Source organism: Coturnix japonica, chromosome 2 (assembly GCF_001577835.2).
Source record: "Coturnix japonica isolate 7356 chromosome 2, Coturnix japonica 2.1, whole genome shotgun sequence".
In the NCBI taxonomy this organism is placed as follows: Eukaryota; Metazoa; Chordata; class Aves; order Galliformes; family Phasianidae; genus Coturnix; species Coturnix japonica.
Window position 1 is genome coordinate 5,620,472 of NC_029517.1, and position 16,770 is coordinate 5,637,241.

Below are 16,770 nucleotides of genomic sequence, written 5' to 3' on the forward strand. Positions count from 1 at the left end.
AAAATCATTAAAAGAAGACCAAAAAAATCCACCTCAAAAAACACTGATGGCAAAATCCAGGAAATAAGGAAAGCCACAGTGCTGCAGCACATTGCAGAACAGATCACCCAGCTCTACAGCAGGCAGCTATTGCCATCCTTTGGCAAATAAACTCTTCCCACAGAGCCAACAGTCTAGCAGATGATGATTTACTGATTAAAAGCAAAAAAGAAAAGCTGAAAACTAATTTTCTGGAGAATGCAGTAATTTGCATCATTAAGCCACCCATTTCAGTCCTAAATTATCTCACCAGTATAGCAGGAACAAGCTCAGAACACCTGGAGACCTTAACTATTGCACACAGAGCTCTATCTAAGATATCTTTACACATATTGACAGTCACAGAGAACATAAATTTGGGGTTTTCAGAATCTCGTTAGTGATTGTAGCTGCTAATTATATCTCCTCACTCTGTTCAGCCAGGCAGCCCCCTCCACCCCCAACCATCTTCCACTAGTGTAACCTGAAAGATACAGCTGAAACAATATGGGGTTTTCATATTCAAAGCACAGCATTATAGGAGACAATACTTCATTTAACACTCAGGAAACACAGTCCCATTTCATAAAGAGAACTGCAAGGAAAGGCAGACTGAAAGAAGAATACTCACTTGTAGCGTAGTGTCGAAAACAACAAGCTTAGAGCTCGTTGGAACAATGTCATAACACTTGTGTGACCTCATGAATCGCACATAAATGTCACTTTCCGATTCTTCAAGTGCTGTAAGTAAAAACATTTGGTTTTATTTAAAGAACCTCAAAGAAAAAATAAATTCAAAGCATGCCAAATCAACTCAACACCATTGCAGAAGGACATCCCTCAAGCAGAACTCAAGCTCACACTTTCCGATCTAGACAGACAGTTCATAGTTCTGCACTTTGCATTCCACTCCTCTTTCCTTTCACATTAAACAGCACAAGGTGCGTGGTTCTCCCCTACTGAGAAAGGATTTCAGTATGGAGCAGTTATAATTCAGGCATTTGGTTTTTAAAATGAATATTGAACATGCATACTAAGCACCTGAATCACAATTACGTATAGACAAAGCCAGTTGGAAACTAAAGTAGCGTCAGACTTAACTAACTCAAGCTCCTTATACGAGGAAGGCTCTGATCTCATTTCTGTCCATTCTACCTCTTGGAGCCCTCTGTTTTCTGTAGAGGCAGCAGGCAGGTAACACAATCACATCGCTCTACCTGAACTGCCTCACAAACCACATCACAAACGTCACACTGTCATTTATGAAGTCAGGATCCATCTGGGCAGAAGTGTTAGTTTGGTTGTTTTTTTCCCCTTGTTAAACATGTATCTCTGTAGCCAGGATCCAGCACCCAGCCTATATTAACTTAAATCAGCTTTGCCTTTGTCAGAGTTCAGATGTATATACATGCAAACTTCACACTTGCTGCAGTATGTTAACTTCATTATTATCAATTACGTTCTAAAGGCAATTAAGCCCTCCATTATTCACGGCAGGTACCCAGAACTCAGACAAAGTTAACATCTCTATCAGGCATACAGCCTTTAAACCCTGTAATAACGTGCAGGAAGAACTTGGACATTCTAATTGTGAGGAAGCAGAAGAAACTCAGTTGTTGGATTCAGCAAATGAGGTTGAACAAGGTTTGTTCTACAGTCCTAATAAGTCCTCATTTACTTTCAGGTCTTTTCCCAATGGGTCAGTACACAGTGAGAACCAGTCCTGGAGTGGTAAGCAAGACTGGGAACTAACATGATCAGTAACCATTAGAGAAACAGTGCACTCCCATGTCTTTCCATAGCACCACAAGAGCTATGACAGTCAGTCCTACAGAGCAGCAAACTCTCATCTGCAACTTCTAGTCTCCTGCTTCTTTCATTACATACCTTCTAATTGCTGTGGCAAGCAAGACTGTGGTTGAACAGTTGTGAAATCCCCTGCAGACCAAGTCCCTTTCCCATGCTGACTGAATCTGAGGCTCTCCACAGCTTTCACCACATACCCAGAATTGGCCATAGGTGCCCGGGGAAATTCTGTTCTCATTCTGAAGTTGGATTTTCTACTGATTCTGTTGTTTTAACGTTACCTTCTATACAAATAAGCATAGTACAGGTAGAAACAAGCATAGGAAGACATCTGAAAATTGATGAACTGCAAAACGACCAACTATTTTTAGCAGAAGAAAACCTCACAAAGGGCACATCGCTGCTCAATACAATTAAACCAACGGTTATGCAAATGTAATATATTCCTATAACAAGCGCAGTAATTGCACTTCAACTTGTAGTGACACATTGCCAGGCTCAATCAGTTGGTCTGAAATAGGCAAATCACATCAGGCACCACAAGGAAATCTGTTCCCTCACTGAGGAGTGAAGGTTGGTCAGAAGTGTTTAGATACACACGACAGCGATTGTGTGACTACCGTGTTTAACACTCAGAAATAGCCAGAGAACCAGAATCTCAACAAGGATCCAATTGTCCAGCTACAGCTGAGGTTTATTTCTACAGAAGCCCCTTATACTATGAAGAGTATAATGCCCTGCTGTATTAGCCACCAACTAAACACACAGAACATAAGCAGCACAGATTCACTTCGTATGTTCTAAATTGGTCCGTCAAGTGTCTACTAGAAAGTATATTCCAAGACTTTACAAACACTTCAGCCAGCTGGGATTGTTTAAAGCTACCTTGCCCAGGGAGGTTGTGGATGCCCCGTCCTTGGAGGTGTTCAAGACCAGGTTGGACGGGGCCCTGGGCAACCTGATCTAGTAAATGTGTATGTTTGGTGGCCCTGCCAGGCAGGGGGTTGGAACTACATGATCCTTGAGGTCCCTTCCAACCCGGGTCATTCTGTGATTCTGTGTGATTCTGTGATACCTTAGGTCAATACTTTGTATGCATATTGGATGGTGGTTATCAGCCTATGCAGCTGCTCAAAGGAGAGGTCTCCAGCTGAAGACCTGGTACACCTTATGAACACACTTACACACACATCCCCCTGCACAGCACAGGCAGACTGGGCACTTCTTTACAGTTCCTCTAACCTTCAAGAGGACAGACTTACAGCCTGTTCATATACAGCCACCATCACACTGCAAACACAAATAATCAAATACAGATATCCTAATCTCCATTAAGATATTTCTAATCTATTAACTGTTTATCTTCTAGGTTTGGCTTTATTTGTTTTTTGTTAAATGCCCATTCTTTGCAGCTGTTAAGCTACTGCAGCCTTACCCAGTACCTGCAAAGCAGTACTCCCTTTAGATAGACAAGAACAAATGCATTCCTGCTTGACTTGAAACCCCACTCGGTCTCTGCACATCTTAGCACAGAAGACCACCTTCCCAACAAGCAGCACTATGTGTATATGCTGGTTGTTCTTTCACCACAAACCAGTGGTCTGCTCAGGTGTTGATAGCACAGTGATGCACACCTACTTGTCCAAGAGGCAATACAGGATCTCTTCTCCTGCCTGAAGTGACTGAGGTATCCAGAATTAGATTTGCAGAAGCGCCCTAACAGTAATGGATGCCCCACGTTGTATCACACCACAGAAGGACCACATGCTACAGTAATTTTGAGAACAAGATCTTAAATGCTTCTCCTTGGAAGCTGAACTGAATTGCAGCAGTGCCAAGCACAAGCTGTCTTTGCTGTCCCTATCAATTTTCTTCTTTCTCCTTTGGTCAGATGGTTGATGTATGCCTCTCATGCTGATTCTATAACAACTTCTGCATTAAGTGTGAAGATGGAATGTCACCAGACAATTACAGTTACCCTGGCACAGCAACGGCAGTTGGAGAGAAGCCTTGGGGAAGTACATCTGTTGGAGCTCAGCTTATGTTTATAGCACGAGTCAGGATGCTGCCTCCAGCCAAACAGCAGCTTCCTACAGTTCATTATCTGAATATTACTTGCTCACAGACAGCAGATTCCCAGCAGGAGCCACCTCAACCTACAGCAGGGATTGGGGAAAGAGTGCACTATGACTGATGGTGCATTTCTGTCTTGGTGTTCCCTCATGAAAGCCTATTTCTTGCAAGATAACTTGCTCATAAATCTTCAAGAGGACATTCTTTAAAGTCTAAAAGGCCCATCCATGTATTCTCCCCAAACACACTCCCCTAACTTAGGTACTTAAGTGCACTTAATCTTTACTCCCTTCTTCTCTCCCACTCCTCTACAACATCAGACACGTCTTAACTTTATTTTTTAAAGGCTAACTATTCTTTAGAAAAACATGGAGAAACTATTGAGCAACACTGACTCAGAGATTGCAGCGGGACCCGGTACTAAGTTTAACCCTCTATTTAGAGAGAGAATATGGAGCTAGCATCTGTAGACCCGTATATTAAAAGGGAAACTTCCTTCCTTCAGGTCTTCTGTACAGATACCTTCAGTTCTACTCACACCTTTACCACCACACAACGTACTTCCTACTGCAGCTTCCCCTTCAGATTTCTGCTCATTGGAATGCCTTGGAGAAGTGCCTGCAGATGGAGAACAGGAACGTGCAGTAACACATATGGTCAACACATACTGAAAAGCCTCCAAATGCTGTCACATAGAAACCTGCAGGAAGTTTCTCAGAGGTGTTTACTGCAAACCACACGGTGTCTTTTCCTGTGGTCCATCACGTCTGACTGGCCCAGGATTGAGATCCTGGACCACACATGTCTTCCAGCTTCAATCATACAAAGTAACATCTTAATACAAAACCAATACCTATATTATAGATATGTTACATTCCTTATTTCTGCACTGCTATCCAGTCACACTAAGTTTAATGTGATTTCAGGAGCATCTGGAAGGAGGGCACTGTGTCCCATGCAAACTCCTCACCATTAGGACATGAGCTTTCAGCTTTAGTAAGTCTCACTTATCTGATGAACGTAAAGACACCTTCTGATAGACCTGAACAATGGCCCCAAAAACAGCAGACAAGAAACAAGACACCAGATGCAGAATCAATGTCAGACTCAGCAGGAAAAGAATAGTGACTTAGCACAAGGACGAGCACGGAACAAGAAGTGGTGTTTGACTGTATCATCTGATTGATGTTCATTCATGAGGAAGCTGTTCTCAGAATAAAACAAAAACAAAACCCACAACGACCAAACACTGCCAAAAAGATCATCTGACTGAGGACGTGGGTGTCAAAACCTAATGGTAACAAAGAATGGGAAAGGTGGAAAGAGATGGTTACAAAGATGCCTATTGTAAGAGGCAGGAGATAAATCATTACATTTTTAGAACACGCTTGGAACAGCTTTGCTGCTAACAGAGCAAGCAAGGCTAGCAAAGGACTAGCTCTGACCTTAGGAGTGATTTAGCCTGATATACAGAAAGCAACTACTGACTGCTCCATGACAAGTCAAAAGGATTTCAAACACAAGGAAACAGAAGAAGAGGATGCAAAGAAAGAAGCAAGAAAGCTGCAGAGAAACTAAAGATATCCTGGCAGACCACACAGCATTATTCATGCAGCCACAGGCTACACGACACACAAGCTGCAGATTGGATGCTTCCCACCCCAGTGTAAAAGAATGCGTGAGCTGGCAGCTAAGGAAAGATCACACTGAGTTCACAGATGTAGGACACTGATACAAAGTGATAGGAAGTGCATTTACAGATCAGTATCAGGAGTTTCTCCAGTGATTCAAGATGAATTCTTCATTACAATGAGAATACAGAACTTCTGATAGGAGGTGCGCTTGAGAAAGCAGGAACATGCACAGATACTATTAGAAAGCCAAAGCCGTGCTCCCCTAGCATAGATCATCCCACAAGTGGAGGTTCTGGAAGTAGAGGAAGCAAGGGGAAAAGAATAGGTACATGAAACTAATAACAGCTGAGACAGTTAAAAGAAAAGTAATACAAATAACTGCCTGAAAAAAAAATAATGCAAGATCCAGAGCTTGCTTCCAGCATTCCTTGTGCCATCACACCTCAAAACCCTGCACTGGGTTCTGCTCCTAAGCTTTGGAATGAAGATGTCCTAATGGGGAGCATTGGGAAGTCAACACTTCCTTTATGCCACTGCTCTCTGCTGGCAGACTGCATGAGCAAATAAGCTGAGATCTGAGGCAGAATGCAACGAGCAGCTTAAGAAACTTCACATTCCAGAGCTAATCATAGCAGCTCTGAGGTTTCTTGTCCAGGCAGGCAGAGGAGCTTATTTGTTTACAAGCAAAAGCTGCATAGTTTGGGAACTACCTGGGGAACCAGCAAATAGGACCAAAAGTCCAACTGTGCACCTCTGGAATAGCCCACTATCACTTAGACTAAGCTAAGGCCAAAGCAAAGGGTTTTGTACTTTGACTACAGCCAAATCACTGAGCTTTTGTGAACAGGGACAGCCTACAGCCTAATAATTAAGTTGCCAACAGGCAGTATGGTTTTTCCCTAAGCACCCCAAACAAGGATCTAATTTAAGGCATCGCCAGTTTGGAATGCAAACACACTCTTTGAGATTGAGAGATGCCAGCCACAACCCGAGAAACCAAAGATGGTATTAAACCTCTGGATATTAACATCAGGAAACATATGCTGGAGAGCAGAACTCAAGCACGTCAAGAACTCAAGACAGAAACACGTCAGACATGAGCGACTCCTAAAAGGATTGAGTTATTTAGGCTTCCCAAAGCTCTGTCTTGATGCCAAACTAGACTAGGTGCCAAATGTCAAATTCAGCTCTGCCCTAACATAGTTATGTTTGTATTCCATTGATTGGATGATACATTAATATGAGACGCTGGTGTAGCTCCTCCGTAGGCAGATTTTCTCCTAACCCCCCTGCCTTTCTTTTGTCAGGTTTTTCTGCTCCAAGCACAGCCCCAGTAAAGCTCATTACTGCATGCATCTATAGTCAAACAGCCTCAGTACGGAGAGACAAGCTTTGTTTCAAGAACTGCTAAGAAAAACACTACCCCCAAGTGCTGTATTTCCTCTGGAAGCAGCACGTTTCTTAACATATTTCAGACCTGCCTTCTTCCCAACACCCTGCTAAGTTCTGGAAACGTTCAGATCAGTAAAGTAACTGTAGGTAGATTATAGCAATGTCCCAACAGAACTTCTGCTGCCTTGAGTGACCTCACATCAAGTCAGGCCTCACAGACAGATGCTTGTGAACATCCAGCCTCAAGTTATCTGAAAGACAGTATGCTTCACAGAGAGCCCTATCTTACATGACAGACAATTCTGCTGCAGGTGATTAGGAAGCAGAAGAACCTCAGGATTATTTAGCAATAATTACATTGAGCCAACTCACGCAGATATTCCACTGTTGTTCTTAGCACGCTGGCATTATTTCAGCTTAAATCAAGTCCCACTCATTCAGTACCCAGCCTTACCCAAAGGCACTAAGTTTTCCAACAGGACTGACTTGAGCATGAAAATCAAACTTAGCAGCTGAGGTTACTGGACTACCAACACAACATGATTTCACCTATACTGCCATGCCTTCACAGGCACCACCCTGTAGTCATTTCTAAGACACACTGAGACTTTTCTATCTGCTGTTTCTACCATTACTCACTGAAGTAGTCAGCTGCCAACTCAGCATCTGCAGGTCAACATGCTACGGTGTTCTCAGGGCAACTGGAAGGAAGTGGAGGTGATACAGTTCAAAGTCTTGGACCTTATATCCAGCAGTGGGTCACCAACCTGCTGGCAGCTAATCATGGCTTTCCCTAGGAAGATTATTTCTGCACATCCTGTAGGTGCAATAATACCAAGATAAACGAGCTCCAACACTTCCTATAAAGTTCTGTTCTCAGTTGCTTGTATCTTGGCTGAGTAATTACAAGGACTCACTGCTGCCGCGACAGACCTTTTTCCTACCAGTGTTTCTAGGAAGTCCCAGACAGAACAGTTCCACTGTTTCCAGGAATGGATTAGGGGGGAAAAAATAAGTGTTTTAGCAAGCTGAACTTTCATGTAAGCTTTTTCTCCTCTACTCTCAAGGCCAAAAGCAGAGGCTTTAAAAGCATGTCCTGTACAACAAGGCTGCATCTTCTGCTGTACTCAAAATCATCTGCCAAAGTAATAACACTTGACATGTTTGTTTCCTGACAAAGACTGGTTACGACTTCATGTGCTGCTATGAATTGGTTATTTCCTACTCAGCTCTGAGGAGGGCTTTCCTCACTGTAAAACTAAGCACTGCGATCAGAGCTGCATCTCTTATAGGTGCAGAAAGAATTAGGCCTACATGGAGCTGGTGAGCGCTGGGCTGGCATATAGAGCCACATGCAGTACTTGCACCAGATGAAAGATCTTCACCAAAGATGACAAAACTCCCCAAGTCCTTTCATCCCAATTATCCTCTCTACATAATCATTTCTTGTTATGTCCACCCACTGTTCTAACTGGATGTGAAAGAAGGACTCAGCAAGAAACTACTGCCCAGAAAATCTGCAGAGTGGGGAAGGAATGACTCCAGACACAACAGTCAGTCAAGAGGGGACACAATTACTGGTGAAAGTTTATTTCGAGAGGTAGCCAATAACAAGCATCAGACACGAGAGATGAAGAAAGTGAGATGAAGACCAGGGCATCACCATGAGGAACTGCACTCTAACATAAACTGCTCATCAAATAACTGTCTAAGTGCTACTTTGTGCAGTTCAGGAATGAGCACACAGTTCCATGACGCTGAAGCTACGACTGCTGCCTGCAGTTTGCACAGTGCTTTTTTCCAGACTAGGAATTGAGCAGGCATACACCAGAACCATGCAATTAACTTCTGCCTTTGCAAAGACTCCCTGAGTTGACTGCACGCTTTTTTTTCTGGCATCTGTTAAATGTTGCTTTATCAGTAGCTGCTGGAGAAGCAAAATGAGAATGTGGAGATGTGCAAAGTGTTAAACCCAGGGAGAAACAACCCCAGGTATAAGGACAAGCTGGGAGATACCCAGCTGGAAAGCAAAGGGCCTGAGGTTCTGGCAGACATCAGTTGAACATGAGCCAGCCATGTGCCCCTGCCACCAGGAAGGCCAGCATCATTCTGGGCTGCATTAGGCAAAGTAATGGCAGCAGCACAAGGAGGTGTAGCCTTCTCTCTGCTCAGGGATGGTAAGGACACACCTGGAGTGAGGCAACCAGTTCTGGGCTCCTTGAATACAAGAGACATGGACGTACTGGAGTGTCAGAAGAAGGGCCATAGGGGTGATGGAAGGACTGGAGTTCCTCTGAGGGGAGCCAAAGAGAGCAGGGACTGCTCGGCCCAGAGACAAGGAGGCTCAGCAGGACCTGAAAGGAAGGTCTGAAGAAGATGGAGCCAGGCTTGGTACCAGGACAGGAGGCAACAAACGTGCACTGCAAAACAGGAGGTTCCCTTTGAACATCAAGAGTTGCTTATTTTAGCAACTAAGCACTGGCCCAGAACTAGCAAACCCGCAGCACGGATAACAGACTCACGCAAGGACTCTGAGCACTAACCTGTTCCAATGAGAAACTCCACTGCCTCCCACAGATAACTTCAATACTTCCAGAGAAGACGTAGGTAGGTCATCCCCATCCAAGGAACACCGAGCAGAATGAGTTCAGAGCGCCTTAATAAAGTTTTCTGTTTGAACAGAAAAATCTTCCAGTTCAAAGGTGTTCTGGGCTTCTTACATGAGGTTTTTAAGCTTTTTTACTCTGATTATTTTGGGGAAAGAAACCTTTATGGAGCTGCAAATAAGTCAAATATCCACAGGCCTTTCCAGTCCTTCTCCTCAGCACCTGTCCCATCTCAGCTGTAGTGCAGTTGCTCTATTAACCACCATCTCAGAGACAAGAATTTGCTCTTCTACAGCCCATAGGAGCAGTATTATTAAGCCAATAATAATAATAATAAGCAAGGTAGTGATCAGTCACAGTGATCCCATGGAGTCCTGTCACATACATTAACCAAACGTGCTTCACACACAAAGAAAAAGCCAACAATCAGCACTGATTTCAGGGACAAAAATGTAGCACTGTCCACATTAATTAGGTACGAAACGTGGAAGAGAGGAAAAAATCCCCCTTTACTTAGAAGCCATCTCATCATGCGAGACTCCACACGCTTCCTTACATTGACACTTATGCTATAAATCTTTCCTGTATCTCTTTTTCCAGTGTAACTCTCTTAATTAGAATCCAAATTAAATGAGCGCCTTCTGTGCTTCCGCATCCTCATTTGCGTAACCTCCGAGGAGGAATGACAGGCAGGAATCCATTCCCAGCACCCTGGATGGCATTCAGCGAACAGATTGAGCCTCACTTTGCAGCTTGCTTGCTTTCTTTCTAATTAACCTCTGTGTTTCAAGAGAGCTGCAGCAGAATCTGATACACGAGATAACGATCCACTGACACAGAAACTGGGAAGAGGAAATACTCAAAAGCGGCAGCAAAACAAGTTTCATGTTTCTAGTTCACCTTTCAACGGAGGTATCGCTGGAGAAAGTTCACTTGGAGTTGGACAAAAGATCATCAGTTAAACCATGGCTGCATACACTTAATTAAATCTTATCAAGATTTCAAAGCCGTTTCTCAACTTCTGAGTACTACTTGTCACCCGGCAAGAAGAAATTATCACTATCAGATACCACTGTGCTCCCCCACCCCCAATATTAGCACAAGCTACAGCAATCAGCGTGAAAAATTTAGGTCATAAAACACGCACTGCAAGTAAGCTGCTGCATTTCCGCCTGCATCTCAATGCACGGTGAGGCTCCAGGCCTCCTCACGTAGAGCCATCCTGCACAGTTCAGGTCTGATGTCCACACTCGGTTCCATGTACATGTTGCCTTCCATTCCCTTTCCAGGCACTGAATGAGGTCTGCACTGACACCAGCTGATCGCTTCCTTTCCAAGCTCCCACACTATGTGAAGCGGGCACAGGGTGCCATCAGGCGTTGCCTTCTGACAGACCCCCAACACCCCAGCTCAAGTGCCCCCAGACAAATCCCTCCTTTGGAAGCCAACCCAATTCCCAAAGCAAATCAGCAGCAACCACTGAACAACCTCTAAAACTCCCATTAACTCACTGCTGTGCTCTCAGAGACATACACATACCCACCCCAACCCCATCCCTCACAGCAACAGCTCATGCTGAAGGGGTCAAGGTGTTTCAAGACTGAGTTTATTCAGTTACTTCTTCCTGCCTGCCATCCTTTCCAGACCCACGGATGCCTGAAGGGCTTACGATGGTTTAACTGTTAGTGAGTCAGCAGCTTTGAAGAGCCACTACTTACGGTAACCAGCTTAAAAATACACATTTAAAAAGGAAATCAGTAACTCGAGTTCTTTCTAAGCACAAAAAGGAACGTCCAGCTGGATTTACGGGATCGTTGCCACAAGGAAGGAGCTACAGGTTAGCAACAAATGCTCACACTGAATCAGGACTCAGTACTTCAATACAGACCCAACTTTGTAACGGCTCCTAAAGGAAAGTTGGGGGTTGGGGGAGGGAAGCCCCAAACTCTCATAGAATTCAATTGGCAGGAGTTTCCTTCCTCCATACACAGGAAGCTCAGGAGCGAGGTGTTAACTCAGCGAGCAGCCCCACAACGCTGCTAACCACCAGTTATTAGCATAGCAGCCCGGGTATTTACCTCCACAGCGTGACTCAGCCTCCTATTTTCAAAGTTTTCCTTAAATATTCGCCCTACATTCCTTAATGGCACCGAGCAGCTAAAGAAGAACGCGTTCCTATCAAGTTCGGGCCGCGAACAGATCGGCTCAGAGACGAAAGCCGGGTGATAATAGATGGCGGATCGATGAGTGAAGCTGGATGTAATGACAAGGAGAAGGAGGGCAGCAGCCCGGCCAAGTTCCGCAGCCAGGAGAGAGACAGGAAGAGCCGTCGCCCATCCAGGGCAGAGCGGAGCGTCGGGCCACGGCTCGCCCCGCGTTCTCCCAGCCTATATTTGGTATCACGGAGCGTTCGGCGGGGACGGGGCACGGCGGGGAAGCTGAACCCGATAAGCGGCACCGGGGCGGCAGGTGAAGGCGGTTATAGAGCCCCGCCGCCCCCGGCCCGGCCCCGCCGCGTGTGTGTCGCCCCGGGGACAAAAGGCGGCTGGTAAAGCCTTCACCCCGGGCTGCTGGGCGATGTTCACCCCCCTCCTCACACACACACACCTCGGTTGTTCCCTCCTTGCATTTTTTTGTTTTTTGCTTTTTTTTTTACCTTCATCTTCGAGCTCGAGTTTCTCCAGCATCCCTTCGGAGGCGGCCGGGAGCTGAGAGGGAGCCGGAGCCGCTGCCGCCGCCGCCGCCTACGGGAGGGAATAGAGGAGAAGGAGACGTGATGAGCATCCAGCCACCGACTCAGCGGCCCCGCGGCGGCATCGGGATGGAGTCGGGCACGGCTGCCCCTCGGCCTCCCGCTCACGCCCGGCTCACAGCGCGCCGCTCTTACACACACCCAGGGGGAGGAACCGGGACTCGCCCTTCCTTCCCCCACCCCCCTCCTCCCTCCTCGGCGGCCCATTAACCCCGCAGCCGCCGGGTTCCCACCGTCAGAACCGCCCGGAGCCGCCAGCGCGGTCCCGAGCGCAGGGAGCGGCCGTGTGGAGCGCTGTGAGAGCCGGAGCTCCCCTTGAGGCAGCGCCGCACCTCTGGGCCGCCGCTCCCCAGCAGCCCCCCGTACCCCCTCCCCCTGCTGGGGAATGGTACATTCCGTTTTGCTGCAGTCGGGGCCGCCGGGGGAAGGGAAGTACCACTGCGGCACGCAGCGGGGGGGGCGAGGAGGAAGAAAGGGAGTTTTGGCCGCGGTGCCGATCTAAGCGCTCCGCCGGGCCGGCCGCCTCCTTCAGCCCATCTCGCGGCCGGCTGAGCCGGGTGAGGGCGGTGCGAGAGGGGGCGGGAGTAGGACAACCCTCGGCTCCACCCCGCGGGGTGGAGGTGGTACGGCCCGGCGCGCTCACCTGCGGGCAGGCGGGCGGTACCACTGCGCCGTAGGTGGGGGGGAACGGGGGGATCCCCCGCGCACCGCCCTCGGCTGCTGTAGTGAGGAGGAGCGGGCTGTGCTCACCTCAGTCGGTGTGAGGGGCAGGAGCCCGCCTGAGGCGTTGTAAGGTTTGTGCTGAAGGTCAACGCGTTAAAAGAACCTCTCACCTCTCTTAAAAGAGCCGAATGTTTGGGATGTATCAGCAAGACCTAGTTTTGACCTTAGTGCCGGTCTGGCTGCTTCTCTCTAGGGATATTCAATGGCTGGGAAAGAGGTGATATCCGGCTCTTTACCACAAAAACCCTTTGGAAATAAAATCCTAAAGCGTTTCACTTCTACTCGGGTCACACTGAAAGTAAGCCCTATTTATTTCCACAGCATCTACAACAGAGCTCTTTTCAGGCTCTCCCATATCAGACACCGTTGTGTCAGCCTGCCCTTCTGCTGCCATCTGTCACACAGTGACAAAATGTGATGGAATATTGGCAGAAAGGTTCAATCTCTGCTGCCATCCCACCAACGTTTGCCTCCGAGATCGTAGGCCAACATTGTACAAATAGGAGGCATTACTTTCGGAGCAGCTCTTGTAGTTAAAAGACATCCAGAATTTCAATATGTATCCTATCTGGCCGCTCACTGAAGGTCTGAAGGCAATTCCTATTAATCTACGGCATTTTTAGTCTATTTTAAGGGTTTTGGAAGGTTTTAATGATCCTTGAGAGCCATTTTAAAAGGCTCTCTGTAATTATATTCCATGCCATTTGCCTTGATGTTGATGAGTTTATATGTACTTTGCTAAACACAAGAGAAGAATAAGATCATGCTTGATTGGAAAGAACTGTCCTGATTTTGTTTCTTGTTTAAGACAACAGATATTTACTCTGCATTGTCATCTCCTAAGCACAAGGAAATACAATTCCAAGGTTATTTGTAGGTGGGTCTTGAAAGGTACGTATTGCATTTCACTGCTGTGAAATGGGCATATGTTTATTGTAAGCCAGGTAAGCCTGTTTAATGCAGCAAGCTCCACTGCACTGGGAACCTCAGAGCTTATTGCAAGATCTTTACGGTGGCGGTAACTACATCCAGATGATGAGTATTATGAGGAAGTCAAGATAATTTAAAGGCGGTGATTAAATATATAACAGGGATTTGTAATGTAAACTTCATGCTGTTTCATCCACACTGCTAAAAAAAAAACCCACAAACAACATCCCACTGGCAAAGTAAATTGAGCAGTAAAGAAGGCTGAGATTCCATCCCCCATTCTGCCTCAATTTTACAATTTACTTGAACCAATCTTAGACCAAACAGCTGATAATGGTGTTCATTCTGCTCATCGTTTTGCATTCTAGCTCTTCTTGTGCTTGTAGGCAACGCAGTGAGTCAGAACAGGAAAGTGATGCGGCTGAAAAGCAAGCAGATCAAGAGAAAAGACGAGGCTTTATCCGGATCAGTTCCTGATCCAGCTCTGTGTGCACTAGCGCTGGCACAAGAAATGCCAAGGGCAGCAGTGGCAGTGGGACCATGCCTCTGGAAACAGCCTGCTTTAACATATGCTTAGATGGATGATGAGAATGGTGTTGTTCACTGTGAACTACTGCAGAAGTATATGAATCAGCAGAGATTTCAAGCAGTCTTTGATAATACCTCCCTACAAACTCAAACTGCTGTTTTCCAAAAGGATTACCAGGTAAAGATAGGGAAAATCTGTCTTTCCAAGCATCTGTAATTCCCACCAAGGTGATACTGCATGCTGTAACATTTCAGTATCTGTTTGTTGTGGCTGCTCTGCTGCCACACAGGAGGTTTCTATTAACTATATCATAGGGATCTGTCTAGATTAGTGTTTGAATTTTTGGTATTAGATTGTGCCAGGTAATCCATTTTAACTGAGTTGCAGTGAATATCTACTTTTTATGCTAAATACTACTCAGGAAAATAAACTTTATATCAATTTAGAAGAAGTCTTTATATGCAAAGTCAAAACTGACTGAAAGCATTTTTCTTTGCTACGTTTCAGATTTTACAGGGGTAAGCCCAAAAAGTGAGGACCTATGGCATAGAAAAGCTTAATTAAGCAGTGCCAGCAATCTTTGTGGGGGCAAAGAAATATCTCCAGGTTGACAGAGTAGAAAACGTAACAAAAAAAATAGATGTGAACAAAAGAGCCTTGGGGTTCTTGGTAGGAATACATCCAGCGGGATAGGGATCTATCAGTGGCAGTCATCAGATCAGAGCAGCTGTTTGAGCCTGAGTTTCGTGTCACCTGAGCTTGGACACGTACAGAGTAGCTTTTCCTACTGAGTGAGTTACTCTGGGCTGCTTCTACTGCAACCAGTGGAGATACAGTCATTAGTAGGCCGTCATTCATATGACTTCTTTTAGACAAGTACTCAGTATACGTGATTTGTGTGCTGGGATCTGATTGCTGCACTGACTAGATCTCTACGTCTCCAGTTAGTCAGCTTCATTCTGCTTGAAGTATCTGTTTCTAAGGGAATCACAGAATCTCAGAATGACCCGGGTTGGAAGGGACCTCAAGGATCATGTAGTTCCAACCCCCCTGCCTGGCAGGGCCACCAAACATACACATTTACTAGATCAGGTTGCCCAGGGCCCCGTCCAACCTGGTCTTGAACACCTCCAAGGACGGGGCAAGGGAAGGCGGGGGGAGGGAGCCAAGAAACTCTAAACTAGTCAATAGAACTTCGATTCCAAAATGGATAGGAGAAAAAACATCCATTTTAAGATATTAGAGGAAGGGAAGATCACTGGTTACAGCCAACGTGTATGAACAACACCAAGTCAACCTCAGTCACTTTAATAACGAGTTTGAAGCCTTGTGGTAGGCAGATGCAGTGTGAGTTAACGAGAGTATTGACGCTATCTTGCATGACACTCTCCTAAGCAAAGCAGAGACTCCAGATGAAACTGCTGCTAAAGGTCAGAGCCATACTCACAAGGAAGGCATTAACAATCCTTTATCTAACTGGGAGGGTTTAACAGAGGATTCCATGGGAGGCTGTGTTCTCTCTAATATCATTCAGTGTTTTCACTGGTGACTCAATGCAGGAATAATGAATAACCACATTTTCAGGTGATCCAGTATTAAAGGAAGCAGTACCTTTGTGGATAGCCTTACAACTTAGATAATGTAGAGAATTCCTGAAATGCTTTGAAAAGTAGGGTGCATGTTACAAGTACTGAGCTACACGGAACTGAGAATAACCAAAAGTAGAATGAGAAAAGACTTGACTTTCAACAGTCAAGCAATCAAATGACCAAAGAATGAAACCAAATGTCAGACAACAATGTCGAAATCATGGGCAAAAAAAATCACGCTATCTACTAAAGTTTTCTATGTAAGGCATAGATGTCTGTTCTATGCATTTATTGATTAGACACCATCTAGAATATTGGATTCAGCTTTGGGCACGGAGCTCAAGAACAAGCATAGAGAATCCAAAGAAAAGCAACAACAGTGATGTAAGAGTTGAGAAATAATGACATGTGAAGAAAGACTTGAAAACCTCCTCAAAAGAAGAGGACCAAAGGGAAAAACAATCACAGGTTCCAAAATGTAATACATCCTTGCAAGAAGGAAAGTGATAAACTATCTTCTGGATCTGCTGGTTATGGAATAAGAAATTCTCTTTCAAGCTTTTAGCAAGGAAGTCTTTGCTTGGACTTAAGGAGAACTTTCTGAATATGACAGTGAAGCACCATTTTTTGATTGTGCTGGGAGTGGGCTTAAGCACTGCCACAAACATATGTGCTTTTCAGTAAGAAATAGGTGCTTTCAGTTAAATTCAGGCCCATC

General features: G+C 45.5%; 1 protein-coding gene across 4 annotated transcripts in view; it reads right to left on the reverse strand.

Annotated features, from left to right (window-relative positions):
• Positions 1 to 16,770, reverse strand: part of PRKAG2 (protein kinase AMP-activated non-catalytic subunit gamma 2) — a 154,288-nt gene that overhangs the window by 14,863 nt on the left and 122,655 nt on the right. For 3 of the 4 annotated variants that reach the window (XM_015852865.2, XM_015852864.2, XM_015852866.2), the window contains 2 exons: positions 12,186 to 12,273; positions 650 to 759 (listed from right to left, as the gene is read on the reverse strand). In XM_015852865.2, coding sequence (XP_015708351.1) covers positions 650 to 759; positions 12,186 to 12,273 — 198 coding nt within the window. Of the gene's footprint in view, positions 1 to 649; positions 760 to 9,466; positions 9,594 to 12,185; positions 12,274 to 16,770 lie in introns of those variants that run through there. The other variant, XM_015852867.1, reaches the window with a different exon arrangement.